Source organism: Lissotriton helveticus, chromosome 5_1 (assembly GCF_964261635.1).
Source record: "Lissotriton helveticus chromosome 5_1, aLisHel1.1, whole genome shotgun sequence".
NCBI lineage: Eukaryota > Metazoa > Chordata > Amphibia > Caudata > Salamandridae > Lissotriton > Lissotriton helveticus.
Genome location: NC_136065.1, coordinates 774,589,903 through 774,604,539, shown reverse-complemented (window position 1 = coordinate 774,604,539; position 14,637 = coordinate 774,589,903). Strand labels below are relative to the sequence as shown.

Sequence of the window (14,637 nt, the reverse complement as noted above, 5' to 3'; positions counted from 1 at the left end):
GACAAGTTGCACAAAATTACAATGGTGCCCTAGGGGCACGACAAACCATATACTAAGTAAGTGGAATGTGAAAGTCCATAGAAGGAATGGAGCTGTCCAGAGGCTGTAGGATTGATGGGACCACGCTACACTAACTCTAAGTAATAGGAGGCCCACGGAACGCGTGTGCAGAGTGTGAACTCACACGCGAGATGCGTAACAACATCTATGGACAGTACAGTTCAAGTTAAAGGTAAGTACGGACAATCCTGACTAGGTAGGACTAAAACGACTGTGGAACTGGACACTAGGACAGTTAAACCACCCTTGAGCACCGAAATGCTCTTGTTACCTCACCCACGGGCTGCGGGTGCATAGGTGCCAAAGTGTGTCGGGTTCTCGCGTTGAAGTCAATGGAGCCTGAAAGAAAAGATGCTGCTGGCGACCAGGAGGAAGATGTCCGGTGCGATCAAAGGGTGGATCGGTGAAGAAGAGGACCTGAAAGCAGAGGGGACAGTGTTCAAAGTCACTAGCCAGTGACCGGTATGGAACCAGATGCTGTTGTCACGATCAGGTGAAGAGTGGACGCTTGACTCTGCAGCCACGTGGACCAGGAGGTGTCTTCGACGACCAGGATGGAGGCACGAGCTGTCCCACGCAGGCTCTCACTGTCGGCGGTGTCGGATCCGGGTTTGGAGTCAACAGGCCTTGGCAAAGGCAACCCACGCAGTGAGTGGAAAAGACGTCTGGTGCGGACTAGGAGAGTCCGGGGTGCCCCTCTTTTGGAAGGGAGCAAGGGCCAGTCTGGAGCAACCAGACCAGCAGCAAAGATTTCAAAGATCGTCGTCTAGGAGGACACTAGCCAGCCGGCAAGTGACCAGACAACGCGTCGAGCAGCAAACAAGCACAAGGGCCCCACGCAGATCTCGTGGATGTTGGAGGGCTGATCTTCGGTGCAGGGGCTGCTCGGGGTTGGGCTTCTCAGTCTCCAAAGCACTTGGTTGAGTTTACCTCGGGAGTCGTGCTGAAAGCGAAGTGCAGGTTCTTTCAAGATGGCCAGTCCCACGTGTCTCGTCGCACCCACGGATCTCAGCTGTGCTGCAGATGTAGGTTGAGGTCGGAGAGTACTGGGAATCCGGGTCTCGTCGGGCTCTGAAGTCTCGATCCTTGAAGGAAGACGACAAAGGGAAGCCGCTGGACGCTTGATGGTGCCTGCAGTTGCAGGGTGGACACTCCTTGCCCACAAGGGAGATTTCTTCAGTCTTCTGTGGAGCAGAACTTCGAAGTACAGAGTTTCTTCTTGTAGAGTAGTTCAGGATTAATCTAATTTGGAATGGGACCAGCTCCTACCTTTATCCTGCTAAAGGGGGCTGCACTACTGACTAGGTCCCTCCCCTGGGTGGGACCAGGAAGGGGGTGGTTACACCCCTATCCTTTGTCCGGTTTCCCGCCAGAGCTGGGGCTGGAGTGCCCCAGCAACTGGTTTGAACCGGTGTATGCACAGGGCACCTTGTGTGCCCCAGGCATGTCTCATTCCTTTCAGGCCTATCCTACCCAATACACAAAATCCTGTCTGGGGTGGTGCTAGCACCTCCCAAGGCAGGAAACCCTTTGTCCAAGCCTCCCTCGCTGGAAGGACTCCCAGCAGCAGGCGGTCAGACTTCTGTCTGTGGTGGCAGCATCTATTTTGTGATGCCAAGGCTCGAGTTAACTTTAACCGGGGTTCACAAGTCACATACATGTCGTGTCCCTCTAGAAGGGTGGAATGCTACCCCCGTCGCCAGAATTGGCGAGGGGGTAGTATTCCAATTCGTATGACACCTTACTCGACATGTTTTGATAATGTTATACCAGAGTTAGCATTTAACCGCGAGGCTGATAATGCACTTAAGAGTATATGGTATAGCGTTATCATGGAAACAGCTAAAGGACTTGGTTCCGAAAGCTGCAGACAGGCTCAGCTCATGCTAGAGCACCATCTCACATAATTCCAAGCACTATGCCTTCAGGATTGATAAGGCCTGCCATAGGAGTGACTGATAGGATGATATGTGTCCATTTTTAGGGTTAGATATAGGTATACTATATCTATAGCAAGGGGTGATTACACCACCTTGCCCCAGCTGTCATGCAGCCAGTTGTGTCAGTTTTAGATGGCCAGCCAGGGGTGACATAATACATGCTTCAGCCCCTGGTAGGCCCTGGGTACACCTATGCCCTGGATACCTAAGGTACACTGTACAGGGACTGATAAGGTGGCCCAGTACCAATTGGTAAATGCACCTAAAGTACATGGTTGTCAATATAGAGAGAACAGCTAGGCTGTGGGTCTGATTAGCAGGCCCACAGCCAGGGAGAGTCGTAAACCAGTGAAGCAAAAAGCAAAAATCTGGGGTGACCATAGGATTGCAGACCCCACTCTCCTACAAACTCCACCATTCCATTTTTAGGTCGAGCATTCGAAACCTTTTGTATATACCTTTAAGTGTATGTACATTGTGGGCTCTGGAGATCAGCACTATGAGTTGTCTGCTTCTGCTTAAGGACTCTGTTCAACTGACTATTTAACAGTCTTGATAGAAAAAGACTAGTGGGTCAGTAAAATACCAGAACCAGTTTCTAAATTTCAGTCCATTGAAATGGCCTTCCAAGAGCACCCATAAACAATATTTTTCAAATCATGTATTTTCAGTGATATGACTACTGAAGGCCCCGACTTGAAAGCATTTTTTAATATAAATATAATTTCCTGCTGAAAGGCAATATTTCTCTTCATGTGTTCCCATACCAGGCGTGACACGCAGCATGGTGCTTACTTTCCCTACACGTTAAACAGCAGATGTTTCAGCACCCAGGTTAAGGTGCTGCATAGCTAAATACCCTAAGGTTCCAAAGGCGAGAGATTACATTGCAAATGCTTGTTTTTTATTAACCAGATTCACTCCTGTTTGTGCTCAGCCTGCCCAAAACCTTGCTATCTGTTAAAGGCATATCTTCATATGAATGTGGAAAGGAGATAATTGGCAAGATTTAGTTCTGAGCCATGGCAAAATGGAAAAGTAGACCCATTTTTCTTTTTAAAAAATAAAAAAGTTTAAAAAACAATGGATAGCAGAGTGTTGGCAAGTACTGTGATCAAACCTGAACACATTTTATATGGCTCATGATATAAGGAGCAATTTAAAACATATCCAAAATGAGGAAATTCAGATCAGCTCAAATTAATAATAAGCTATAGCTTAATTGTACTTACTGGATTGTGTTAAATATACATTTGTCAAATTATTCTATTCTTGGTTTTGTGGGAGAGAAACACTTGCTGCTTCGTATCCCCCCACAAGGACTCTTGATTTTCCGGTGGGATAGCTAATACAGGGAGGTGCTTCATGTTACTTTGCTACAAAAATGTGAAGCAGTAAGGGCACTAAAGAAGAAAGCAAGGGCGTTTAACAATTCCTAATTGTACCACAATTAGATCTAGAATACTGCAACATTAGTTGCAACAGTACCCCAAAGAACATGACATTTATCTAAAATGGATGTTTGATATGTAATTTTGTCCATGGACACCAACATTTAGACTTCCTCTAGCTTGCGATCCAATAAAGAATACCGTATTTTATCAGATACAAATTGGCTGCCAGCCTCGCTAGCACCTGCCCATAGTGCTGCTCAATACAAGTGTTTCTCAATTGAGGAAACAAAGCCCTGAGCTTAGTGGAACCTTTGATAAGGTTGTGCATATTAGAAGTTAAAGAGAAAGAATACATAACAAGAAACTAACTTTTTCACCTGTTTTGAGTGGGGTAGTTTAAGGTTACCTGCCTTGGGATCATGTTGTACTAGGCAGGTTGTTTGCAATGGACATTGGTCAGGGTGCTGCAAAGCGTGGAATGCACAGGTGAGACAAGTAATGAACACTACAGGAATTGTTCTACCTACCTCCGGTGAATTGTTTCCCAGTGCTCCCTTCGGACAGCCAAACACACATTCTAACACCAGGTGAAAGAGTGTTCTACAACAGACTGAGTATTTGCCTTGAAATGCTGCGGTAATACGAGAAGCTATTTCTACTGGTGGATTTTGCTTCACTTGGGACTAAGTGCAGTCAAGGTGACAGATAGGAAACCATTACAGCTGCCATCAGTACTGGAATGAACTACGTGAATAAAAGTTTACTCAATTTACTTAGAGCCTCAACCCAAACCTGCTAATGCTTTAGCTATCTATCGCTCAGTCTCGGAGGCCATGTCTGTGTCCAGGGGAAAGCACACCATACGCGCGTTTAGGGAGCTGAGCCTTATGCGTGCACAACTGCTGTCCCTTGTGCTAATGCTGCCAGCCGTGCACATGTCTTGTCCGCCTAAGCCCACCAAACCAACAATAGGGCTCACCAAGTCAAGTAGCGCATGTGCTACGTCACTAGGTGAGACCTAAAAAATTACTCCTTGAGTGAGGACCACCTGGACATCAGATAAACATTAGAAGGTAACAATGAACAATCAATTACCCACCTCAGTGTTGTTATCCTTCAGAAAAGAATCAACCACAGAAACAGCTTCTTTGCACAAGTCACAGGGCATATTTTTCTGAGGGGAAAAAAAAACAAAAGAATGTTTCATACGCAATTCAACAGGATTCACACATTTCATCAGTATAAAAATTGCACCATGTGCATAATTTGGGTTTCAGCTTCAAAGTAATAGACTGCAATTATCATAAAACTTGCTTATATGCAATGGTATTGGACGTGGTCACCTTCGCCCAGAGTGGATGCCTCCTGGAGACCTTTATAAATGCCAACACTACTCCTGCACTATGTACTTCGTAAAAGAGGGGCTCTTTCACATCTTAGTTCCAGAAGTGTCCCATGCTGGACAGGAGAACATTAATCAAGCTTTAGATTATAGTAAAACTGCCCTTGATCTTCTAAGCAATAACTGAGCTTAGGAGGGCTCCTGAGAAATAAGCATATTCTCAAACGCACCAATAAGAGGCATTTCTAAATAACCTCCACTGTAGTCTACAGTCTGCCATTAGTGTGGCCTCACAGTCTGCTGAGCTATACCAAGAAGCCTCTGTACATTGTTTTATTGCATATCCTCATAGCACTCTAGAAATAGATGGGCAGGTCTTCTATACAAATGATTCCCATGATTTACAATGAAACATCTCTACTGCAGACTGCTACCTAACACGGTCAACAATAATGTCTATTCCTAGGCTGTCCACCTATGAGGACAGGGTACATTAGGTAATTCGGCAAATGGAAACAAACCAAGAGTATAATATCCAGAATACATTAAATTCCCACATATACGTCAAGGATGAATTGTGTGAGGACCATCATATTTGACTTGACCAGAATCAGGTCACTCACTATGGCGGATTATAGTGGACAGCACAAACCTGCTCTCGTCTTACATGAGGTATTAGTGATAGCTACCAGCCTAGTTTATGAAAGCAAATGGAAGATGCATAAACTGGTAGAACTGAAGACAATGCAAGTCTCTCGCAAGACCTGTTGATACATATTGGGAGGGGGGGGGTTGCATAAAGTAGACCGTGGTTTTGCGACCGTGTAGTGCCATCAACTCAAAATACCCAATGCAATGACAAATGTTGTGAAGCCTACTTACCACAGTGGGTTTGTTCCATACATTCTGCTGACAGTGCTTTACAGCCCCACACTGAGATGCCGTATGGACATTTTGACACCATATCTCTGGACCATGGACACACTGCTCCTTGCCCAGCAAGGGTATTGCTGCAGCTGAAATCAAGAGGAATAGGGTGTTTTTATACATTTTTCAATACCCTTTAAAATGTTATGAGATCTTTCAAGCCTTGTTAAACTGCCAGGACAATGCCAAACAGAATGAACTGGTGTACAACACTCTTGTTAACTTGCAGGTGTTCACACGTTTGGGCTGAAATCCCTGCTGTTCAGATGCCAATTTTTGTATTGTTTTCGTTCAGTTGGTTTTAATATCTTGCATTTTATTTAATATAATTCATAGCATTACCAGTAAAGATATTCTACTCCTCTAAGATGGCAACAGATTTCTGTTCCATAACCACTAAAGGGTTACCGAAGGTGCACCTCCCCCACATGCAGAGAACAGTATCACACTGAATATTTCATGGGAAGTAAAAAAAAAAAAAAAAAAAAAAAAAAAAAGAGAAGCCATTCCACCGCTGACCAAATGCACAGGTTAAAGTCAACCAACTCCAGAAGCCACACTATACCCAGGACCACATCTGCTGGACATTCTTATTACAGAAAAGTCTTCCACCTTCCCTTCCACAAGATATTACACTGCAAATCAGATCACAATATACTAATATCCCTGGTTATGCTATGAGTATTTGTACAGTACTCCATCACCCTAGAGGGTCTCCTGGCCCTTTAGGCAGGAGCAGCCTAGCGATAAGCTGTGAGGCAGCGGTGGAGTCCTCTTCCACCATGCTCAACGCACCACTGTACGTAGCAAGGAAACCTTTCAACAGCCCTTCAAGCCATATCCCTCATAAGTGGATTTCCCCTTCTCCCCTGTAAGATAGCCAGGTTGGCAACCTTACAACCCACCAAGCCCCCTTCACCTCACTCCCTTCAGCCCACCCCACTGGGTCTTTTACTGAAAAATTAATTTTCTTCCAACCATCATGTTGAGTCCTGACCTATCTGTGTCTGGGGAAAACTCCTATACTATAGTCTACCCCGCAAAGCTCTCCAAAACCGCCACTAAATCATTCAAGCACGCTACCCTAAAGAGACACCCTGAGACACGAATATCCGACCTGCGCTACAGCGCGGACATCGGCAAAGTCATTAATGACCTGATCTTCTACTCAGGTAAACTGCCTCCTGGCGAAAAACCCTTGTGCACCTTCTCAATTTTCATTTCACCACGGATATTCTACACGGCACTAAGCTCACAATAGCACCCTCCCCAAGCTTGCGAGCTGACCTCACCATCATTCTCTACAAAAACGGTATCGTTCTAATCCAAGCCTCAACCTACAACCTCAATAAATTCAGACCTTTTCCCCTCCTCAGAAACCACCTGCACAGCTCAGATAGGATAACCAACACCCGCACCAATGATCCAGCACCCTGACATCCTAACAGGCCTAGCCATCCATATACCAGCCCTCCAAGGGTCTCCTTCTCAGCTCATCCCATCCCCCATATCATGTCTCCTGTCCCTGGCATCAGAATCTCCCCTACACCTGTGATCTCCTCCCAACTAGTGCCTCCCACTGACGGGGAAACTGATACGCTCCCAATGTCTCCTGTCCCTGAGAGAGCCAGCCCTCTAATGGCTCTCACCACGGCACCTATAACAGAACAGCCCCTAGACCTCCAAGCTCCTTCTTGCCAGCCATCCACCAAAATCGCAAGCTAGGTACTCCTCCAAAGACCCCGGAGCCTGCTCTAGCCAATCCTTCTCCCCTCCCACCATTACATACCCCCTTGACTGGTCCTGAAATTTCAAAACCCCGCCCTTTAGCACCACTTGTTTATACTAATCTTGAAACTCTGCACTCCAGAGCAGCTAAACTCACCCAGAACATTCATAGCTCCATTCTGGACCTTATGAACCTCCTTCACCTTGCCGAGATCTCACTGGCTAACCTCAAGCCACCACATACTGCTCCCCGCCCACCCCCCGAAAAACAGAGCCTCCCAAGCACCCACTCACACTACCTCTGAGACATCTTTGCCCACGCAAACAACCCACTTACAACGCTCCCACCGCCACCTCTAGACCTCACAGATGCTAAGTCCTAGCCATGCTCCAAGACCACAACTCTATCCCAGTCATCCCCCACCCGCTAAATACGAGTCACAAACACCCAGCAGCACGGTCACCATTAACCCCAACAGGCCAGCTACCCTCCACAACAGAAGTGTGGTAAAACACAACCTCACACCTGTATTTCTATCCGCACAGACTCCTGACACTCCCCATCTGATCTTTTAATCAACTGCCGTTCAGCAGTCAAACAAGCCGCTGATATTGCTGACCTCGCCCTGGACAAAAACCTAGACCTAGCCATACTAACTGAATCTTGGCTCAATGAATACTCTTCCCCTTGCATGGACATAGTCCCGCCCAATTACAACATCACCAGACTGGATGGACACTCCAACAAGAAAGGAGGTAGCCTGCATCTACCTATCCTCCCTGCTTGTCACAGAACTTGTGACAGATACCACCGACTCCTGCGAATACCTCGCACTCTCCATCTGCAGCAACTCATTACACCTTTGTAACTTGCAAATCTTTAAACACCCCCAGGTTCAAATGACTTTCACTGATCACCTCTTGGAAGTCATGACATCAAAGATTTCCTCCAATGCCACAGAGGTTTTCCTGGGTGATTTCAATCTGCACTGGAATGACGCTAAAGATCCCTACGTCAACGCCATCAAAGACTTTCTAACCGACCAGGCCCTGACTCAAGCCTGCTCTACGCCAACCCACTCAAAATGAGCCATCCTTGAATGGATCATTTCTAAGGATTCTGCAGTCAAGCTTATCTCTATAGACCCTTGTGACTGGTCAGACCACGACTCCTTCATTTTACCTGGGACCCGCAATATAAAGTCGTCTCAACCGGTGATTCCCAAACGCTGGACCAGAGACACCAAGAACCTAGACCTTATGAAACTCTAGGCTCGCTGCATATCTGACCAACCCCCCCCCCCCGCGCACATATCCAAGGTCAGTGATCTCAATGAGCACTACTAGTCGTCCATTTCAAACATTCTGGACGACTTTGCCCCTCTAAAACAAAAAACAAAAAAAAAAAAACACAAATCAAAGACAGAAACCCTTGGTTCACTGGCCCCCTCAACATGGAGAGGAGATCCCACAGTATTCTGAAAGAAACTGGAGACAACACCCCTCTGCAACACATCTAAAACGTCTCCGCCAGGCGAGAAATGCCTACAACAAGCATATCAATTGCAAAACAGAATATTTCAGATCGGAATTGAGGGAACACCACGAATAGACCCCAAAAGCTCTTTGAACTGGTCAAATTCCAATCTAATAAACTGGCTAAAACACTGAAAGAATCCCCCAAATCGCCAATATAGTCAGATGAATTCTCCTTCTTTGCTGATAAAATCACGGCATTAGGAATTGAACTCCGTACCACCACCTAACCCCCAACCCCCTCCTGTCCTGCCCCATTCTTCCGCACCTACCATCCTGGCCTCTCCTAAAAACCAAGCCCGCTGGACTGACTGAATACTATTAATGAAGACTCCCATCTCAAAAATCCGCTCTACCTTAAAACCAAATAACCACTTCAATGACCCGCTACCTTCCAACTGCCTCGCTGCTGCCTCCCAATCCATCGTTCCTTGCTGGCCTACAATTATAAACACCTCCCTCCAGCAGGGCTTGATCCCGAACCCTTTGCCATTCAAGACCTCCCCATCTTGAAAAAACCTTCACCGGACCCAGCCTCCCCTGACAATTTCAGACCCATCTCCAATATTAGCCAAAGTATTGGAGAAGTGCGTACAACAGCAACTAAGTCAACACATTAACAACTTCCACCTACTTTATGACTTCCAATCTGGATTCAGACCAGGGAACAGCACCGAAACTGCTATGCTCCACATCGTGGACGATGCCCTCCAAGCCCTAGACGAAGGCAAAACCTGTTTTCTAATCCTTCTTGATCTATCCTCCCCTTCGATACGGTCAACCATGAAAAACTACTTTAACGCCTCAAACTCAGGATCGGTCTGGATGGCGTGATAGTAGAATGGTTCAGGTCCTTCCTCCACAACCGATCTCAGATTCCTCGTCAACGGCAAACTATCAGTTCCCACCCCGTTCACGGTCGGAGTCCCCTACGGTTCAACCCTGTCCCCCACCCCCTTTAATCTTTACCTAGAGCCACTCACCGAAGCTCTCTGTTCCACCAACATCTCCTACCATATGTATGCGGACGACACCCAAATATACATCAACATCTCTTCGCTCAATGAGATCCTCTCCCTCAATGAGACCCTGAAACTAACTGTCCAATGGCTAGCTAATAACCAACTCAAACTAAATGCAAAGAAAACTGAACTTCTCCTAATCTTCCCCTCAAAAGACAAACAGATTCAGATCTGGATCAAGGCCATCACAGCCCACCGACCATTGTGGACTGCCAAATCCCTGGGCATAATCCTCAACTGTAACCTGAATATGAGAGACCTCATTAACTCTATGGCTAAAGCAGCCAGATTCCATTTGAGCTACCTTTGGAAGCTGAAACCTTTCATCGATGCTCCGGACTTAAAAATGGCAGTTCAAGAACTGGTCATCTCGAGACTGAAATTGGCTGTTCCACACTCACAGGATTATCCAAGATCTCCTTAGCGCCTCTAAAAGCCTGCCTCAACGCGGCCGCCAGACTACTTACAGGTGCCAGTAAGTTTGACCACATCTCGCCAAACATGAAAGCGCTGAACTGGCTCCCTCTAAAGGCCAGAATTCAGCTGAAACTGGCATGCACTATACACAAGGCTATATCCACAAACTCCCCTGCTTATCTGGCACAGAAATTAGTGATATTCAGAGGAAGCAGGAACTCCAGTTCCGCTAGAAACCTCCTACTCCAACCTGCCTCATTCCAGAAAAGAGAACCTACAACAGGGCGTTCACCGGAGTAGCACCAAGAATTTGGAGTGCTCTCCCCTTTAATCAGAAAAATACCTTCTCTAGCATGTTTCAAAAAGGAGACCAAAACCTTCCTCATGGGTAAATTCCTCACCTAAGGCCTGCCCGCAACCACCACATTGTGCCGGACTATTCTAAGACTACCACTTTCCCAGATCACCAACTCCCCACGAGAACATAGGACTTTTGTTTTGTTACTGACTGACGGGGATTGTAACGATACATGTTGATCTTGTTTGTTTCTGCACTTTAATTCTTTTGTTTGTTCAACACTATACTGTGTAAAGCGCTCCGATACCATCATGGGTCAAGTTTGCGCTCTATAAAACAAAAAATGAATAAATAAAATACACTCCTATAGTTTGCGCTCTATAAAACAAAAAATGAATAAATAAAATACACTCCTATTGCCTCCAAAAAGCCAGAATGGCTACCAACACATTCCCCTTTCAATAATGTTCTCTGCTAGGACTGCAACCAAGTTGGCAACATCATTTAGGAGATCATGAATATTCGAAGCCCCTGCCTATTGGACCTCTGCCTCTTGGCAGAAGGCTCAACTTCCCCGGTTCTACAGCTGGAGACTGGACCCGATGGCATAGGGAACATATGCCTTTCTTCATCTTTGGGGGGAGAAATCGCAGACGACCATGCCTTGCTCCATTTGCAACGATCCTGTGAGTTGCGGCCCAAAGCTGCTGCCAATCAGCATCGTTAGTCTTAGTCACACCTCTACAGAAGACACAATCATGGTTTCCGACTTAGAATTGTGCATGGATCTGCCTATTCAACTTCCTGTATTTCTGCAATTGCTCCTGGACCACAGTGAGATCTCATCCACTGGTTCTGCTGGACCAACTGGCACTCACGGTTTGGAAGCTATCAGGAGACCTGAACAAATTGAAGGCCTTTCATCGGCAGCTGCCGAATTTATACAACCGGCTTGGCCCTTCCATTTTACATGCTGTACTTCGCCGAAGGTAGATTACATTTATGGTGTTTTATTTATGATAAGTCAAACCTGTAACCAGACTGCATACATAACTCCCCAGCAGGTGCATTAGCTAAGCCACTAAAGTTGCTTGACCGCTGCTATACCCTGAAACTTGCTGGTTACATGGTTCTTTGCGGCAGGTGCCTTAACTTAGAAAGTTTTAAAATGCAAGATGTGCACAATAAATAAAACATATATACTACAACATGTGCCCTTGTTTTCAGCTTCTTTTTTTTGGAGGGGGGGGGGGGGAGCTTATTGATAAACTAAAAAAGTATGCGCTGACCGCCAAACTCTGCCCCTTGTGACAGTTTCCTTTCTGATGTGCCTCCTTAATCTCCAATTTATGGGTCCAGAAGTATTTACTCCCACTTCCATCACTGACCTTCACTTTCACATACATAATTATCTCCCTAGCCCCTTTCCTGCAACGCAGGAGACAATTACCACCTCTCCACCAACACAGGATTACTTAACTGCATACACAACTGCCTTCCCCTGCCCTGGCACATTCTCTCTGATAATGCACTCTGTCATGCAGGGAATGTAAACCTTCTATTAGACCTCCTTATCCAGAATGTTCTTCCTCACATACTTGCAGATCTACCCATGCCAACGGCAACATATCAAACCGGAACTGAAATCCCTGCTATTCGAAAGACATTTTAAAAAACCGACCCCACCCACATCTCAGCTCGTAATGCTCTTAAATTTTTATTTACCGCATTTTTATACAGCACAAACTTTACCCGAAGGTCTCAGAGTGCTATACAAAAGGACCCGTTACATTACATAAGTACTTTGGCGTACATGAGTTACATAAAGGATACAAACCGAAAACTCTAAATTCACATAAGGATGGTAGTAAGTACTACAGATGTTAGTGGTTAGAGTTGCATATATACAAGTTGCAAATTCACTTAAGGAAAATATACAAACATGGTACACTTCCAGAGAAAGAAATCACTCCATCGTGGTACGATTTGGCTCACTCCTAACACTACATAAACGTTCAATCTGACACTCAATTCGGACTAATTAACTTATGTTAGAGATGTTACTCTTATTTGTAACAAAGAGCTCGAACGCCAGAGAAGGGCCGCAAGATCCTCGGTGCCCTGTGACCTTCCATTCTACTTCATTATGGGGCGCCTTGCTACCTCGCTCTTTATACTACTACTGCTGAATATAACATATGCACCTTTTTAAGGTTACTGCGCTATTGTAAAGCACTCGGATACCTTTGGTCAATGTCCGCGCTATATAAAACTGCAATGAATGAGTGACCAGATTTCCCATATTTCACGAGGCCGTATTGGTTTTCAGAAGCTTTCTGCGGTGATTTTAGCACCTTCAAATACAGATCTTATTATTTTAAAAGGGGGAGGGAGCATTTGACTTCCACGGGTGTGGCTCTAGTGTGGAACGTAGGTCATCTCTTAAAACAGACTGCATCAGCCCATTTAAAGCAGTACAGGAACGGCTCGGGTGGATCCGCGGTTAGTGATCCCACCAAAGGAATAAGGTCCTACCATAGGTAAACATGTTCGAAAATTAGAAGTGCGCGTGCACACACCGATTGAACGTGAGAAGTAGAAGTAAAAGTAGGCGATTATTTTAGAGTGACGTTTGAGCATACAAGACTAATAAAGAGAAACCTACGCACGGTTAAATTCCTACGCACGGTTAAATTCCTATTTTTTTTAAAAAGTATCAGTCTACTTTCAGGTGGATTCTGCGTTTCAAGATCTAGTCATCCTCTTTCCAACTCCATATTACCAGGCTATCCCTACGCCCCGTAAACAAATATATTCTCACTTTCTATAACAAGGATGAGGGGTCAATGCTATCTATCTCTCATACAGTAAAGATTCCTCCCTCTCAACATCCCCAAACACCACCACCGAGCCTCATAATACGGGAGGGATTGTGCAATGCGTTAAGAGTTAGGGGCATTTGTATTTTTTGTGTGTATCCGAAAAACTACGGCCCTTACCTGCTGCTAACACCAACGGGAATACGACCAGCAACTTCATAGCTGCCTGCGAAATGGATTGCTCGGCTCTTCAAAACAGACTCAAACTATACGCAAAGCCCTCTGTTACCAGAGCTCTGGGCCGCAGTGCAGGAAGTCAGCTGACCAGCTCCCTCACTGTGCAATTTATCAAAAAAACACAGCTTGGCCCCGCCTCAAGAAGCAACTGAGACTGACTCAGCAACAGAATCACGCGCCACCCGCCGCCGCCGCCTTCACAAAGTCCTTATCCAAAGGGAAGGTGGAGACTGGATCTAATAAACAAAAAAAACGTCGTTAACCGAAGCGGCCATTTTAAAATGCGGTGCCTCATTTTAATGACCGAGCAATTAGCTAAAAAGAAGTACAATTATGATAGTGTGTCTGAAAAATGTATGTTTCTGTTAAAAAAACATGTAACATGTATGCACCTATATATTTCAATACAATCATTATGGCAAAGTATGGTCTGCATTTTGTGCTAAAAATACAATTGCCTTTAGCGATTTTAGCAAATTTCCAGAACTGTTCAACCACCTCAAACATTGGTTGCTTTCCGTTTGCCAAACGACGTAAGCCGAGCTGCACGGAACGGAGCCATTTTTTTTATTAGACGGGGTTGGCAGCGCATGCCTGTTCAGCGAGGTATGCTGTATTGAGGTAGGGCCTTGACGCTCCGCCCATGTTTTTCATTGGCTTGTGTCATTGTTCACTATAAACTTATAAACTATGGCTGTTTATTGGCAGGACGTGCTCTGCTCTGGGATAATTGCTGTTTTGAGGTAGGGACTTGAAGCTGGGACCAAGCTGTTCATTGGTTAAAAGGCTTAGTAGTCTGTCCTTAGTACCCCATTGTCTCAATTTGTAACCTCCCAAGGTGACACCCCCCCCTGTTATGTGAGTTGTTGCTCTGTACGCTTTAATTACAGCCTCAAGCACTATTTTCTCAAATAGCT

The 14,637-nt window shown here is 45.6% G+C and overlaps 1 protein-coding gene across 3 annotated transcripts in view; it reads right to left on the bottom strand.

Moving 5' to 3' along the window:
- PSAP (prosaposin) overlaps positions 1 to 14,286 on the bottom strand; it is a 237,666-nt gene extending 223,380 nt beyond the window's left edge. For 2 of the 3 annotated variants that reach the window (XR_013594790.1, XR_013594791.1), the window contains exons 1-3: positions 13,664 to 13,841; positions 5,619 to 5,752; positions 4,494 to 4,568 (exon numbers count right to left, since the gene is read on the bottom strand). Coding sequence is in view for 1 of the 3 variants with exons in the window: in XM_078643248.1 (XP_078499374.1) it covers positions 4,494 to 4,568; positions 5,619 to 5,752; positions 13,664 to 13,703 (249 nt within the window). In the remaining 2 variants the exon portion in view is untranslated. Of the gene's footprint in view, positions 1 to 4,493; positions 4,569 to 5,618; positions 5,753 to 13,663; positions 13,957 to 14,218 lie in introns of those variants that run through there. The other variant, XM_078643248.1, reaches the window with a different exon arrangement.
- Positions 14,287 to 14,637: the final 351 nt, after the last annotated feature.